The following is a 17,089-nucleotide window of genomic DNA, read 5'->3' on the forward strand; positions in this document are numbered from 1 at the left end:
AAAAAAAAATGTACATGTCAAGAGAAGAAAAAGCAACAGGAACAAAAGCATCAGGCCCACCTAAAAAGACACCTGGGTCTGGTGCTCTGGAATTGCTACAATCCAAAAGAAAAAAGGAAGTAAAGTATTAAATAAACTAAAGAAGGAAAGGAGCAGAAAGCTTCCGTTTAGAATTATAAACAGAATGAACATTACAAGTTCTCAAAAGAGTTGTTTATGATTTATAAATTAGAGCTTTCTTAAGTAAATGTATTTTCTATAATACTGAAGATGACAAATTGTATAGGAGTTGATACCCTTCACGGTAAGAATCAATGTTAGCTATTTAGTAGTTTCACCTATTTACTGTCCACATAAAAGAATTCTCAAAGTCTCAACAAATTTACAGTATAGTTAAACATATTTCTGCAAATATTACATGGCCATTACTTACACTCTATTTTATAGACATATGTATGTATTATATATGTATATATGTATGTATATGTAATATATATGTGTATTATATATGTGTTCTTAAAAGACTTGTGGTATTTTTATTTAGAGCATCAATACATTTCCAACTTCAAATGTATTTATTTTTGTAATACATGCCCACTGAGTACAGAGAACACAACTTACAGGGTATGTTAAAATGTAACCTTTCAACTTCCCAATGTAAAACATCACTTCCTGGGCAGATAGTACTCCAGGAACAATCAATCACTGTTAGGAAGAATATACACTCAACATTGTTAAATAGTCCTGATGCACTCTTCTCTATGCCCTCATCTGTCATGAAGATTGTTTAAAAATCTGAGTTATTAGTCTTTATTTGGGAAAGGATCTGGTTAATATCTTTAAGAGCAGAAATCATTCATCTATCCCTTCTATGCCAGTGCATGATAATTCCTACCCCCAATACATGTTCCTGATAACCACTAACCAAGAAGCTATAAATCAGTACCAGGGCAGCTCCCATGCAGCCCCTGTTAACTCTGTTTACAATCTGTCCACCTCAGAATGTGAGCTAGCTGGGGAAGACGCTAGCTGATCGATCAGATAGTAAGAAAACATAAGAGATTAAAGATAGAGAATGACAAATTAAAGTGGTACATAATTATAAAGTATAAGCTGAAATTTTAAAGCAATCATTAAAAAGTTAACATTCCTAAATTTTCATTTTATTTGTTATAATCTTGCCTAAAGCACTAAAAAGAAATTAAAATTATACTTCAACGCAGACAAAAATTTCTAACAGCAAACTTTTTAAATTTTTTATATTTATGTAATCTAATAAATGACATGAAATCGATACTTTGTTTCAAGCATGACCCAGCATAATACAATTGTCATGCAGTTTCTAAAAAACTCCCACTGGTACTATTCTCTAAGAAGGCCTTTAAGCCATCTAAAGATATATTTTCTATATTGAGAAAAACCATTTTCATGTCATATGCATGAACGAAGTCCTCAAGTTACTTTTTAAAATAAAGAATGAATATCATTTTTCCTAACACCATGGACCACAAACACTTCTAGTTCCAACAGAATTTATGAATAGGCTTTTATCCATTGTGCAGATGATGATATTCTTAATTTTCATAAAGTTTAGTTTTAGTGTAGAAAGACACATAAGAAACAGTAGCATATGACAATGAAACTACACAGATTGCTGAATATAATGACAACACAAAGGCCTAGGTGGTTCCTTGAGATTGAGTTGCCAAAAGCATTAACTTTAAAATGACTTTTTGGATGAAACAAGAGTGACAAACTACAGCTAACAGAAAGGAAAGATCAGAGGGGAAAACATTTTATGCAGAAGAAACTCTGATGTACAAATGAACTGGGAATGACTTATAGAAAGAAAGGCAGAGGAGGATGTAGAAGTGAGGACCAAGCCTTGAGTATAGGAAACTAGATGATGAAGTATGCAAAGTAGGCAAGAGTCAGTTTGCCTAGACCTAGATAACCAGAAAAAAAGCAGATTTCACTCTGAAAACAGTGAAAAGGGCAAAGGTTTTAAATAGAAACAGCCTATGATTTTTCCTTCAGAAACTAACTGAACAAAGCAAAGAGCAGGAACACCAGTCAGGAAGCTGTCTATATGACAGGAATGGCCAGACCCACCAAGGTGCCCATAAGTGAACATAATAAATCAAATACTCCTAAGCTCTACAACATGGCCTCTTCAAGTAAGAGTTCCCCAAAGCTGGAAAAGCAAGACTTTCAAAGGCGGAAAAATAGGGATTAAGCCAGGTGGATTCAGCTCCCTGCCTTTTATGCATGTAATTGTTCCCAGATGTAACATAGCCAAAGATCTTAACAGAATCACTAACCACTTCTTGAGAAGTACCTCTGGCTCAATCTTTGAGAAAATTAACAATAGTCAGCTTAATATGCCATAGATAGCATCTTAAAGTTTGTTGAATAAATGGCCCTCCTCCACCACACAGTAAAACAAACAAACAAACCTATCATTAAAAGGAGAGAGAAAAATAATAAGCTGGTGATAAAGGACTTCCTAAAAACCATTTCCTCCCTCTCAGTTTCATAGGACATCTATTTCCAAACTAATAGACTATAATTTGATCATCCAGATAGACACTATATACACTTCATGCTTTTAAAAAGCTATTATGATTAACACTAAAATTAAAATTTGTTTCATATGCATAAAGCATTCATTACTTTTCATATAATAATTCATCTAATCTTTAAACTGACTTATCAAACAGAAACTACTACACTAATTCCAGATGTAAAGAATTAAGCCTTAAAGGCGTAAAGACACGCATTTCTGTTAAATGTAGAAATTGTAATTATAAATAAAGTACCATATTTAAAGCCCTGCGATCTTAAAACTCCACTTTATACTTCAGGTACAATCTTATATTGTACAAAAAAATATCATTAGCTAATGTCTGACAGAGCTTTAAAATAGAATATAGGGTAAAACAAATTATTTTAATTATTATGCATACTTTAGTACTACATATTGATGTTCACAAGGTCCTATATATCAATCATTCTGACCATTTCCAAAAAAAATAAGTCCCTCTTTCTTTAGTTATTTCTTTTACTTAGATACACAGGTAAGTATAAGAAATTAATTTAGAGATATAATTCAGTAGATAAGTAGTAACATAATAAACCCATAACTAAACAACATAAAATTACCCTCTATCTTCAGACTAAGTCTCTAAAAGTTTCTTATTTTTAATAAAAAGCAAGTAAACATATAGACTAAGGAAAAGTTCGCAATATGTTACGAATTCACACATATGCTCCCCTATTAACTTTAGCTAAGACTTAACTACTGCCAGTAATATTTCTGCAGAGTATATTTCTTTTCAACAAATTATTTATCTAAAAGTTGTGAGGAACAGAGCAAACAGTGAGTTTATCTCAAGACGCAGCAACACTACTCTTGGGCATATGTTCAAAAGATGCTTCATCTTACTGTAGAGAAACTTGCTGCAACATGTTCATTGCTGATCAATTATTCATAATAGTCAAAAGTTGGAAACAACCTAGATGTCCATCAATAGATGAATGAATAAAGAAAATGTGGTACATTTACACAATCTAGTATTACTCAGCCATTAAAAATGAAACTAGGAAATTCATAGGATGGAGACAGAAAAAAAAAATCATTCTGAGTGAGGCAACCCAGACCCACAAAGACAAATATGGCATGTATTCACTTGTATGTGGATGTTGTAAGCCCCTAGAGAGGCATGAGTGGCTAGGCCCTACCCCTCAGAATATTCTAATAGCTAGGGCCCGCTCTGGAGGGCCTCCAACCATCAGGCTCTGCCTATAAAACACTCTAAAAGGCCATAAAGGCTGGACTCAGGCCTTCCAGATGCATGCAGCCAAACTCCATTCCACAGAATAAAAAGCCCAAGCTTGCCGGGCAGTGGTGGTGCATACCTTTAATTCCAGCATGGATTTCATATAAATGAAATCAACCAAAACACAGCAGAAACAGCCCCAACTGGATATCTCTCATCACCAAATGAAGCTTCCAATACTGGGAATGAGTTACACCTAAACAAATTGTTAGCCAAAGGCGTCCTGTGGAAACTCCAAACAACCTAGGGCTATTGGTTGCTCTCCACAAACTAGAAGTAATTCCCCATTGCTACAGACAATACCTATACAAAATTCATGGAGCAAGGAGAAGTTGAGTTGGTGCCTACCTATGAGAGTTATCAATCAATATCTGATTTGACTTAAGGCCCACTCCACAAGATGGAAACCATACCCAACACTGCTTGAATAACCAAGAACCAGAGACTGCATACATAGCCTAGGAACCTAGGTAAAATCAACACTACTGTTCTACTGAAAGTACATAACAATAAAATGACTTCTGTAGTCTACTATACTATACTCATAGATCAATGTTTTGCTCAGCCATCATCAGAGAAGCTTCCTCCTTCAGCAGCTGAGAAAAAATAGAGAGATTCACAGCCGGACAATGTTCAGAGTGAAAGACCTTGCAACACTGTGCCCTAAATGAGGAGTCTCCATCAAATCTCTGCCCTCAGGGCTCAGGGAAGTCTGCAGAAGAGGAAGCAGAAAGAATGTAAGAGCCAGAGGGAATGAAAGGTACCAAGAAAACAAGACTTTCTAAACTCAGAATACCAATGAGTAATGTGCACATACAAACTCGGAGACTGAGGCAGCACTCACAGGACTAGCAAGGGTCTGCACCAAATGGGGACCTAGAACTGAGGTAAGTGAACACATGCTCCCACCCCTAATCAAAAAGCTAGCTCCAATTGACAACCTCTTGCAAATGAAAAATTACTTTTCTTCAAGGGGATCTCACTAGGGAAACAAACTACTCTTAAGGGCAAGCTCCATGCACAGCATGGCCTGTGTCAACACAAAATGAAGTCAAGCATCCGTGGAAGTTCCTTGTTTCATAATGTTGAGTCAGTGTTTCATTTTTTTTGTTTGTTTGTTTGTTTTGTTTTGTTTTTGTTTTTTTAACCTTATAGGTTCTTTGTGTTTATATTATGGCTTCCGGTTTTGTGTTTTTATGGCATTCTTAAGTGTGTGAACGCATACGTCTTATTTTATAATTATGCCAGTTTGTTTTCTAAGAAGAGACAGAAAGGGTTTGGATAGAAATGGGAGAAGAGTGGAAGACATGGGAAGGGTTAGAAGAGGGGAAACCATAATCAAAATGTATTGTATAAAAAAAAATCTAAGAGCTGAGACACCAGGCCATGTCTAGCCCTCATTGAATAGGAAGCAAACAAGTATGTGACAGAGAAATGGGAAAGAAAGAGCAGTGGAGTCGTTTGGGCACTATGAGAAACTGGAGATGTAATGGAGGTGAAGACCCTAATGTGAGAGGCCTGAGCTACCACCTGAGGCCGTGATGATGTGAGGGTCTATGTTGCCGTTAAGGGCCTTATCTGGGTCTATGGTCATATTTGCAGCCAGGATCTATGACAGTGTTCATAGTCTGTTACCACCAAAGGCTATAAGGATGTCCTCGGTCTGTACTACAGCCTGAGGCCATGTTGATGTCCAAAGGCTGCACTGAGCTGGCCCTATCCCTTGCCTGGGTGGCATGGAAAAGTTAGCCCTGATGATATAGGGACAGCAGAGCAGGCCCCAATGGTGTGAACACGGAGACCTGGAGGGCTGGCCAACTCAGCTACTATCTAGACTCAGACAAGATTTTTAGTTAGCCCACCCCAATATCTTCCCCATCTATGAGTTGCTGCTGTAGCATGTGAAAGGGTCAATCCTTTGGACCCATTGCCACAGGATCTCCACAACTCAGGGCATAGTTAATAGAGAGTCTCAGTGCAGGTCTAGTATTGATCATTGATCATGTAGCAAAGGCCAGAGGTCTTGAAATTGACTAATGACTCATTGCAATAAACATTCACAAGTATAGCTGTTTAAGCAGAAGGGTATACTGCATGACACATCTCTGTGATAGCAAATATATGATGGAAAAGCAGTAAAGACAACAGAGTGGACTGGGACATGAACAGAATGCTGTGGTTGAGAAAGGAGCAGCTTGTTGCCCAGAGAGGTCAGATAGAAGGGTTTTTGGGTTTTGATGCTGTTTTTGAGTTTGTTTTTTCTTTTCTTTTCTAATTTTTCTTAATTTTTTATTTTCTTGGGGGGGGGGTTACAAGGGTAGAGGGTGGATATTTAAAGACTAGGAAATGAGTGGCTTGGGGGTGTATAATGTGAAATTCCCAAAGATTCAATTAAAAGTTATGTTTAAAAGAATCTATTTTCAATAAAAGAAACAAATAAATGTAAATAAAGAAGATAAAAACATTTCATGCAAAGGTAACCATGTTTAAACAAGAACGTAACGATCTAGTTTCTGCTCTTAATCTATCATGTTTCTCTTGCTTTGACAAAGTGTGGTCTTTTGTGAATTTTACCACTTTTTAATAAAACTGTATTCACAAAAAGAAAATACAAACACACGATTACATTAACTAATGTAACATCAACTTTGGAACACAAATAAAAAAATATTCAGTAGATAGAGAGTTAAAGACATAATAGGTTTAACTGTAGAATAATCTTTCATTATATAATCACATAAAATTGGGTCAGTGACAGATAAAAACAGTAACATCCAGGAAATGCTCACTTATAAACTTTGTTTTACATAATAGTCTTTGTGACTATAATATACTCTGCTATATATTGTTCTGAAGGGACATATAAATACATTTAAAAATGGGGTAATTGTTAAGTTAAAGGTAAAGTTGTGAATTTTTAATAATAGTAAATATCAAATACAGCAATCTATTAATTTTCTGCAAAAATTTAAATAACTTATATATGGTTTTATTTTTTATTTTTAATGCCTGGGCATAACAACACAAGCATAGACTAGTATTTCACCTAGTCTAATATTCTGTTGTTGACATTAACCAATGATGGTGGATGTCGCAGGATAACCTAAACATATAGCATAATGAATATAATTATATACTACTATGTCATTATCTCAGATGATGGTTAGATCATACCCTGGAAGAAATGAAAACAAATCCCAATTCCCCTCTCTCATCTGCAGCTTCCCATATGGTGATGGGAAACCTCCAACAAAAGTATAAGCAGAGTATAAGTTAATGCTTTGGTAACATGACAACTGACCAAGAAATTATCATCTAAAATGAAAAGCTGAACACAGAAATAGAAGCCAAAGTGACCAAAACCTATTATTTGGAAGGGGGATTTCAATGAACTAAAAATAATGATTCACTCCAAAAGAATTACTTATAAAACAGATGTGTAATTCTTAGTTAAAGCTAAAAACAAAACACTACAATTTCTACCAAAGGCCATGCCATTTTGTGACATGCTATACTTTTTTCTAGACAGCTGACAGTACTATTTTAAACTCTGCAAAGAAATGGCTTCACACCTGTTTGTAATGGTTTTAAACTAGGGATTAAATTAAATGCTCATCTCAGTGTGAAAAACTACACAATTCAGAAATCTAGTTCACCCTTTAGGAAATACTATTTCCTAAATAATTACAGAGAAAAATGTATTGCATTTTTCAGACATTTAGAGAAAATAATTCTCTTGGCAGTATAGATAGGCACTGACTTAACAACCTTTTTACTCAGGAAACAGTTCCTAACTAAATCCTCCATGGTATAATTTGAGTTCATTTTCTACTTCTTTGACCTCAAGCAAACTGGAGAATATCAGATTATACCATAATATCTCATGTATCTAAAACCTCTTATTGTCTTCTTTTCAAAATTACTACAGGTCAATAAACCAAATAGTAGTAGAGTCCCAGGTTCAGTTTTATGATTTCTGTTTGATATATATCATAGTTCAAGAAACTGATCTCAAAAAATTACTTACCCATACTTTTTTTTTTACCAAGGACTGTATCTTTCCCTAATACAATACTCTTCCAAAAATAACCTTTCCCTAATACAATACTCTTCCAAAAATAATCTGCATTTTAGAAATAAACACTAAAAATTCAGGAAAAGTTTATAAAAGATGAGAATGAGGAATAATTAAGCTTCAGTAAGCACTATTCCTTCTTTAGAATAGAAGATCGTTTAAAGAAATGTCTCAAAAGCCACTGGGACAGAGCTGTACTGTAGTGTCTCAAAATTTGTGTTGCTGTTCTTAACAGTCCACATAGCTTCCTAAAAACCACATGAAGCCAAAATATACACTGTCAGTCTTGAACTTACCTTTACAAAAGCAGCAGATAAATTAGTCATAGCAAGCCTTAAAATAGTTATTGAATAGTAAAGGATGTCTTAAAATTATACTGTAATGCCTGAGATGGTGTTTCAATTCATATGTTTGAAAGTTACTTCTTAAACTGCAATATGAATCATATGGTATACTATGAATTTCAGAAATTAAATGTCACTTAAGAAAAAAAAGTTGTTAGATGGTTACTCATATTCATAATAATTTTCTACTTAAACTCCAAAAAAGCTGTTCCCAGACATTGAATATTTTTTAGGAAAAAAATGATCAACAAATAGTCAAGCACCTTTATTAAGTCTCTGCTTAGACCACCATAACAAATACCAAAGACCAATGAACAATCAACATTATTTCTTATAACTCCAGGAACTGCTAAGTTCAACATGACAGTACCAGCAGATAATAGTGAGAGTCCTCTTCCTGATTTGATGGTCACCTTTTTTCTGTGTTTTCATTTCACAGAGAAAAAAAATTCTCTCTCTTATGTCTCTTATGTCTCTTTTTTGCTAATCCCATTTATGAGGGCTCCACTATCATGACCCAGTGAGTAAGTAAAAGTTATAACCCCCACTAACCACCACATTGGGAACTCAAGTCTCAAAATGTCAAGTGGTGGAAAGACACAAACAGTCTACAGAGCATATAAACTTCACTACACATAAATAAGTAGTACCGCCTTACTTTTATTGCCCACCAAAGCAACCAGCGGCTGAGTTTCCGATTCTTCACTCACAGTCTTCACCACAGAATACCAATCTTCTAAATTCTCAAAACTTTGATAATTTGTAATATCATAGACCAAGAGGATCCCCTGTCAGAAAAGAAATGCAGAATATTTATAATATACTCTTGAAATAATAACAATATTTCTTAATGTTTCAAATATATCAGCTATACTGTATAGTTGTGTTTTTTATATAAAAGCCAATTTCAACTTAAATGTATTATTAGTAGAAACAATGTCAAATGATCCCATTTACAATAAACACTGAAACTAAGGTATAGTTTTACAAAAATTTTAAGTAATTTCCCAATATAAGATACCTGAAGAACTCTTAGTAGATTCAAGATAAGAAAATTCTATCACCTCAAAAAAGAAAAAAAACCTGCAAAGACTAAAACCCCACCTCTCACTTTCACAAGGCAAATATTTAAACTTTTCAATAAGTAACCATCTGCTCCTTCTCCAATTTTAAATGTCTTCAAAAATAAGATTCCATGATACATGATGTCCCTTGATGGGCAATTTTAGCGTTTAACACAATTTTCTTTAAATAAAATGTGGATTTCCTCTTTTGGTCCTCTGTGCATTTAGAGAACAACTGGAGAGTGTCCTCCTTTTAACAAGCCCTCGTATACTTGAAGACAGTTAAGTAACTTCTTACCAGTCTGCTTTCCAGAGTAAATAAACTCAGTTCCTTAAAGCCGCCTCAAAGGGCCTATTTTCTGTCCCTTTAATCATGCCTGTTGAGTCTTCCCAGGACACACTACATAAAGTTTTTTGACATCCTCTTTAAAATGAGCAATGTAAAGCTGGACATGATACTGTAATAAGAGTCCAAGAAAAGCTAAATATAAGAGAGGGGTTACTTCCTGCTTCTTATATATATTATATTCCTTTATAATTTATCCCATTATATTTCAATATATTCATACACAAAAATAACAAAACCACATACTTGATTTTCATCTAGTTTGTAGTAAAACACTTAATATGAAGCTCTGCTTACAGGATAAGTCACTCAAGGCATTCATATCTACTTCTTATGTTAAAATAACTATTTTTGAATCTGCTATGTATCAAACACAGATCTAGATCTTTATACCAATCCCTACAACCTACAGTGATTGGTATTATTATCCTCACTTTATTGATAGAAAGGTTATAATAACCAAGAGGATCCAGGCAGATAACAGATGGAACCGGGACATCAGTCAAGGGCTAAGTGACTAAATGCATTTGTCTGCAGACTCTATACCATGCACTTTACTGACTGCTAAGGATATGAATGCTGAGCTTCAAGTAATACAGTCTTCCAGGAAAACTGCATATATAAACAGGTAAGTATACAACACGGGAGTCACAGAAAGTAATAAGTAAGTAATTAGCTTGGAGTTCCACTGCAGCTGCTGTCAATGTGACATTACTGAACTAGCATTTCCACCCTACCCATAAACTATAAATGTGAACAACATTGGGGTCCCAGACAACAGAAATTAGAGCAATTAGTAGATAATTCATTTTGACCACATAATAACTCTTAACATTTTTAGTTTATATAAAAAATTATTATGAGTGTTTTCAACAATTTGCTCACAAAAACTGTCAAAAATTAAGAGTTGAGTTTCTAAAGCTAGAACAAACTGGCTGTTCTTATGATCTTCTGGTGCTGAGCTTTTATTAAACAACTTTAAGTCACCTATTAATTATTGTCTTAAAAGTAAATTTCTAGAGACTAGAGAGATGATTCAAGGACTAAGATCACTGACTCTTCTTCCAGAAAACCTGAGTTCACTTCCCAGCACCCACATGGCAGCTGTCATTGGTCTGTAATGCCTGTTTCAGAGGATCCAACACCCTCTTCTGGCTTCTCAGAGTACTACATGTGGTATACAGATAAAACATATAGGCAAAATGCCCATACATATAACATAATGAATCACACAATTAGATTTCTGATGGTCTCTAAGATCCTTCTCAATTTCAATAGTCTGTGATTTTAAAGTCAGATATAGTGGCTCACAGCTATAATCCCAGAACTAAAAAGACTAAGGCAGATGGATTGTTCTGAGTTTGAGAATAACTTCCAATATACAGTGAACTACAGAGCAAGACCCAGACTCAAAAATTTTTTAAATAGAATACCTAAGTTTGCTAGGCAAAGTGGCATCCACTTGTAATACCACTACTTGGGAGGCAGGGTAAAAAGAATCAAGAGTTCAAAGCCAGCTTTAGTTACATACTAAATACAAGACCAACCTGGGCTAAATAAGAACTATATAAAACAAAAATATAAATGTTACATAATTTTACACAAAACTGCTTTTCTGATTTATTTTGGTAACAACATCTATTTCTTTCTTCCAAGATTATTTCTGGTCATTAACTACAATAGTTATCTGAAATAAGAAGTGCAATCTCAATTTCTTGAAGAATATAGCTCCAAAACTGAGCTTTAGAGACAGCCAATCCTTACTGACTCTACCTCCCTCTGTAGTGGGTGATGGCATTTATTGTTTACTGAAAGAGTTCTACCCTTGGATTTCAGGCCTGGAAACATCATCTACTTAATCTGAACAATTATTTTTCTGTCCCACCTTTAAAACATTTAATAGACCTATATGATCAAGAGAATAAAAATAAACACCAAATAGATCACTGAAAATTAGTAGTTTATATAACTGTACATGATTTTTATTGCTCACTGTGAATCACATTCTCATAGTAATTTTGTGGTATTGTACATTAATTAAATAAAGTCTAGACATGGTGATAACTAATCCTTGAAATACTGGAACCTTTTGACTAATACATGAAAATATTTGCCCATGGGGCTGGAGAGATGGCTCAGTGGTTAAGAGCACTGGCTGCTCTTCCAGAGGTCCTGAGTTCAATTCCCAGCAACCACATGGTGGCTCACAACCATCTGTACTGAGATCTGGCGCCCTCCTCTGGCATGCGGGCACACATTGAGGCAGAATGTAGTATACATAATAAATAAATAAATTTAAAAAAAATATTTGCCCAAGAGGGAACAACTGTGTAAGACAAAACACATGTAAGTAGAACATGCATGCCACCATGTACTGATGGCTAGCACAGTGGAGCTTGCCCTTAAACCTAGGATTTAAACCTGGGAGGCCTCTATGAAATATTTACATCTAACTCTATAGGAAAGTCACCAACCCTACTCTAGACTAATGTATTTTTTAAGTTATTATTTTGAATCATTTTAGACTCATAAAAAGCTCCATTCACTAACTTAGCTATACTTCATTCACTAACTTAGCTATCCTTCAACCCAAATATTCTCAACACAATAAAATGTAAAAAACTTTTGACATTTAATTATTTTTACATTTATTATTTTGTCTTTATCCTTACCATAATTATTAATGGTGTGACCTTTAGTGTTATACTGAAAAATATGAAAATCTGATATAAAAACAAAACAAAAGAAACTTGAAGAGTATGGGCTTCTAAAACATAAAGAATTTTGATCATCATCTCTGACCTTACAACAGAAAGATCAGATTTTTTCAGGAGTGCATCAGAGAACTGAGATTAAAGGACAAATCACTGCCCTGACTCCTGGAAAGCATAGTAAAATTAAAAGAGTACAGACAGAAGCACTTCCCTGGATCAGAAGTTGCTGGGGATGGTAATGTAGGACACAGTAATGCAAACAACCTGCAAAGACTGTTGCCTGGCTGTAGCATGAAGGACTCTCAGGAAACCCACTCTTCGGATCACTCTCCCCCTCCCCACCACCACTTTCATGGGATTTACCCACAGAAACTTGCAGAGGAAGGAAAGGTCCACTCCCAGTTCTGACATGGAGAAAGTAACCAATGCAAAACCCTACAAAGCATTAGATCCTGTGGGTGGAGGAAAGTTTCTAACTTCCAACTCCTCTAGCCATTCTCTCATTGATCTGAGGCCCACTAAAAGATTGGCATTAACAGAGCTTTGGGATAAGAGCAACTATAAGCAAATATTTCAAATGAGAAGAGTTCTTCAAAATATCTAAAAAGGTTGGGATGAAATAAACAAAGACACTAGAGGACTTGATATCTCTGGCATCTACAACTGTCAGTGAAAGGGAACAATGCATTCAGGGCTAAAGCAACATAAAACTTCATACCAAAGGCCCACTTACCTGAATTCTTGTTATTCACCTCACTTTATCATTCAATAGAAAATTATAAGGCATTTACTTTAGGAACTCTTTCCCTGGGTGATATAAACAACGTTCTACCCATCCACAGGGGCACCAATGACAAAATATAGTGTATTCCACTGAAATCCAATTTAAGGAATCAATGAGGTTTTATGGCTTACTTAGAAAGTGTGGATGAGGTATTATAGGAACATTCGAAGCCTGTAAACAGCCATATTACCAGAAGATCTCCCTTTAGCCAAGATGATGACTTTCCCATACCACATAGATGGAGTGTCCCTTTAGTTAACCTTCTACATACTCCATACTCTAATACCTTCCAAGACCAAGAGGCCGTGTGCAATTAGGACAGAACTGTGTACAAATGGCAAACAGGTGTGGAATCTCAGTTGAGGACCCAATAATCCTTCTCCCATCCCATTCTTTTATGAAAGAACATCAGCACACAACAGTCAAAAGTTTGCTCTTTGAGGGCTCTGCCAAGAAATCACCACCACTCTGGTGACAATGTTTGTGTTTGCAGTTGGAGAAGTGCTCAGTCTCTCAGCTTCCAGTCCCTGCAACTGTCCCTGTCACCAACTGTCATGCAGCATCACAGTGATGGATTTTTAACCCTTTAGAATCATATGCCAAAAAATCTCTAAGTTACCATGATAGGAAACCAAAATAAAGGCAATCTCAAACTAAAGCAAATGAAAGGGAGTAGAAATAAAAAGTAGAGCACAAATCAATGAAGTTGAAAAGAGAGAAATAGTACAAAAAAAAGATTCTTCAATAAAGCAATTACAGGGGAAAGACACAAATGACAGTAGCAGAATGAATATAAAAAATAGTCATCAAGGGACTGGAGAGATGGCTCAGTGAGCACTGGCTGCTCTTCCAGAGATCCTGAGTTCAATTCCCAGCAACCACATGGTGGCTCACAACCATCTGTAATGAGATCTGGCGCTCTCCTCTGGCGTGCGGGCATACATGGAGGCAGAATGTTGTATATATAATAAATAAATAAATCTTTTTAAAAAGTTTTTTAAAAAAGTCATCAAGCTGACATCATATATATCAAAAGAATATATGATCAACCTTATGGCTACAAATTTGGTATCACAGGTGAAATGGACCAAAAGTTTAACATTCATTACCAAATTTTTTGACTCCCAGGATCTCTACCACCAGCCTTAGACCCAAAAAGCCTCTTGGGTAGTCAGTTCCTCAGGAAGACCCTCAAAATTGAGTCTCTTTGATAAATCGTCAATCTAGGGTTCTTCTTATTCCCTCCAAAAAGTACCAGAATCTTCCTAGTCACAAATACAACTTTCTGAGAAGTTTCATTTTAACTTCAACTCGAGTCCCAGAATGATCCTGTCAACTATGGAATCCAATTTTCTTTGAGCATTGTGGCCATCTAAAGCCATCAGCATTTCTCCTGTCCCAGACACATTTTACCACCCACTTGCCATCATCTTTCTCCTGTCTTTATGCCCAGGCCACCCTTCTGTTTCGCACCCTAATTCAGCCTCAAGTAGCTCCTCTCCTTCCCAAATCTTTCAAATAACCTTTGTAAATAAGATTTCAACTTCAAGAAATGCTTCTTTCAATGTTACAGTGTCTTCACAGTACTAGACATTCCCTTCTAATTTCAAAAAGATATGACCACTTCTCCTTGCTCAAGACTTTTTCTACATAGATTATAAGGTTACTTTATGCAGTTGTTTGTTTGCATGTATTTAATAAGCATGGGTAAACACTGAATGCACAGAATTCTCAAGGTAATAACTGACTGCTGTTTAGAAGTAACAAACATTGGTGGCAATACTTCATATTCTTAATAAATTTTTCTCTATTTTTATTATAATTGGCAAATGACACCTTAAAATCCAGAGGACTTTTTTTCTTCCTAACATGCAAGAGAAATAACTTACCTCATTTTTCAATTACACAGAGAAATTAATTAAAACATAAATACAATGCAATAGCTACAATATAGTATACTTACAACCTATAAAAATAATACTACAAATGGACTCAGGACATTGCATTTATATATTTATGTATTTATAGATACATAATAATAATAATTTAAAAAAGAGATCATAAATTTGAGAGCTAAGGAAAGAAGAAATAGAAATGATTGGAGGGAGGAGAGGGAAGACAGAAATAATATAATTTAACTTGGGGGGGGCAGTTTTCAAGACAGGGTTTCATTGTGTAGCTCTGCCTGTCCTGGAACTCACTCTACAGACCAGGCTGGCCTCGAACTCACAGAGATTTACCTGCCTCTGCCTCCCGAGTGCTGGAATTAAAGGTGTGTACCACTACCGTCCAGTCTAAATTTAATTTTTAAAATTGCAAATAAAAAATTAAAGAAATGACAGTAAATGAAGGCTATAAATAAAGCTATATTTGGCAAATAACCAATAAAAAATCATAGTAAATGGTAGCAGAAGGTTTCAGGAGTCAAGCTTTTAGATATAATCTGTCCCTCGTAGTCATTCTGGCACCAAATCATTTAGCTGATGGTTAACAAGCAGGCTCAGCTATGTAGGGCATTGATGCACAAGAGTAGTTGTGTTCTACCTCACAAATGACTACACTTCATTGAGTTTATGCTCAGTGGAGCACTGTTTGCAAACCACTTAGATTCCAGGATGGAAAGAGCTACGAAAATGAAACATCCAGTCCTTCTCTGAGGTTGTTCTTAGCCTCTGTTAGCCACAGGTTACAGGGCACTAAACACTATGTACTGTGTATTTGCTCCTAACCGCTAGGAAAAATAGCCTATAACTTCTTACTGAAGACTTGTAGACATTTTAAAGTTAATTTAAAATCCAGGCATTTAACTGGATTTATTTTAGTTCTTGAAACTAGCTCTTATCAAAATATCTTAATTCTTTCTGGAGGTCAGTTCACTTGATTTCAATGTACACTATCCAATGGACTTTTGCTAAAGTTTAATGTTACTAAGAGAAAAAGTGAGGAAGGTAAAATAATCAATTTTATCTAAAGCCTAGTAAACTTCTACCTTTCAAATAAATTTCTTCCTAGATACTAATGTTTAAAAAAATTACATGCACACAAGAAGTAATACTCTACAGCTTAATGACCCAGATTTATGGATGATAAATGAGAAGTATGTAAGATAAATCTATAAACAATGAAAAAGTTAGAAAGCCTCAACCAGAATGCAAAGCAACATATTAGGTTGGTATCCTAAAAACAGACTGTCATGACAGTATGTGTAAAAAGTTTACATCTGGTAAAGAGTAACACTCCCCAGATGCTGGCATCCTTGCCTGAGGGATATTATTTACATATATTTTAACAAAACAGCCTAACTGATAAATGTATTTTTATGTATTCTACATATTATTTAGGTTTATAATTTCTGGAGAGCACAAAGAAGTTATTACATTATTATTAACTTACACTAATTTATTTCATCTTCTCAGAATTCCAAGTTTCTTAGGACAAATTTCTCAGAAACACTGTACTACCCTGTTATTTAGCATAGCAGGGTACATGCTTGGTAACAAAACTGTGAATAAGGGGGCTGGAGAGATGGCTCAGTGGTTAAAAGCATTGCCTGCTCTTCCAAAGGTTCTGAGTTCAATTCCCAGCAACTACATGGTGGCTCACAACCCTCTGTAATGATGTCTGGTGCCCTCTTCTGGCCTGCAGACATACACACAGACAGAATATTGTATACATAATAAATAAACAAACAAATAAATAAATAAATAATGTGGATAAAACATCAGCAAAAGAAAAACTGGTTAACATGTACCATCAAGGTAGAGCTATGCATGGCACATTCTAAGAAGACACCTAACACTCACTTTCTTCTAGAAAATGAAGTTCGTTTCACCAAACCAAAGAATTCTCAAAAAAGTAAAAATAAGAATTTTAGGCAACAGGCCTAATGACATATGCCTTTAATCTCTGAGTTCAAGACTAGC

At 35.2% G+C, this 17,089-nt stretch overlaps 1 protein-coding gene across 2 annotated transcripts in view; it reads right to left on the minus strand.

The window, feature by feature from the left end:
* The window catches only part of Rab28 (RAB28, member RAS oncogene family), an 87,545-nt gene that overhangs the window by 56,804 nt on the left and 13,652 nt on the right, over window positions 1-17,089 (minus strand). For both annotated transcript variants that reach the window (XM_005365971.3, XM_013353336.2), the window contains exon 4: window positions 8,917-9,046. In XM_005365971.3, the coding sequence (XP_005366028.1) occupies window positions 8,917-9,046 (130 nt within the window). The remainder of the gene's footprint in view (window positions 1-8,916; window positions 9,047-17,089) is intronic.

The sequence above is a fragment of the Microtus ochrogaster genome, unplaced genomic scaffold (assembly GCF_000317375.1).
Source record: "Microtus ochrogaster isolate Prairie Vole_2 unplaced genomic scaffold, MicOch1.0 UNK5, whole genome shotgun sequence".
Classification (NCBI taxonomy): Eukaryota; Metazoa; Chordata; class Mammalia; order Rodentia; family Cricetidae; genus Microtus; species Microtus ochrogaster.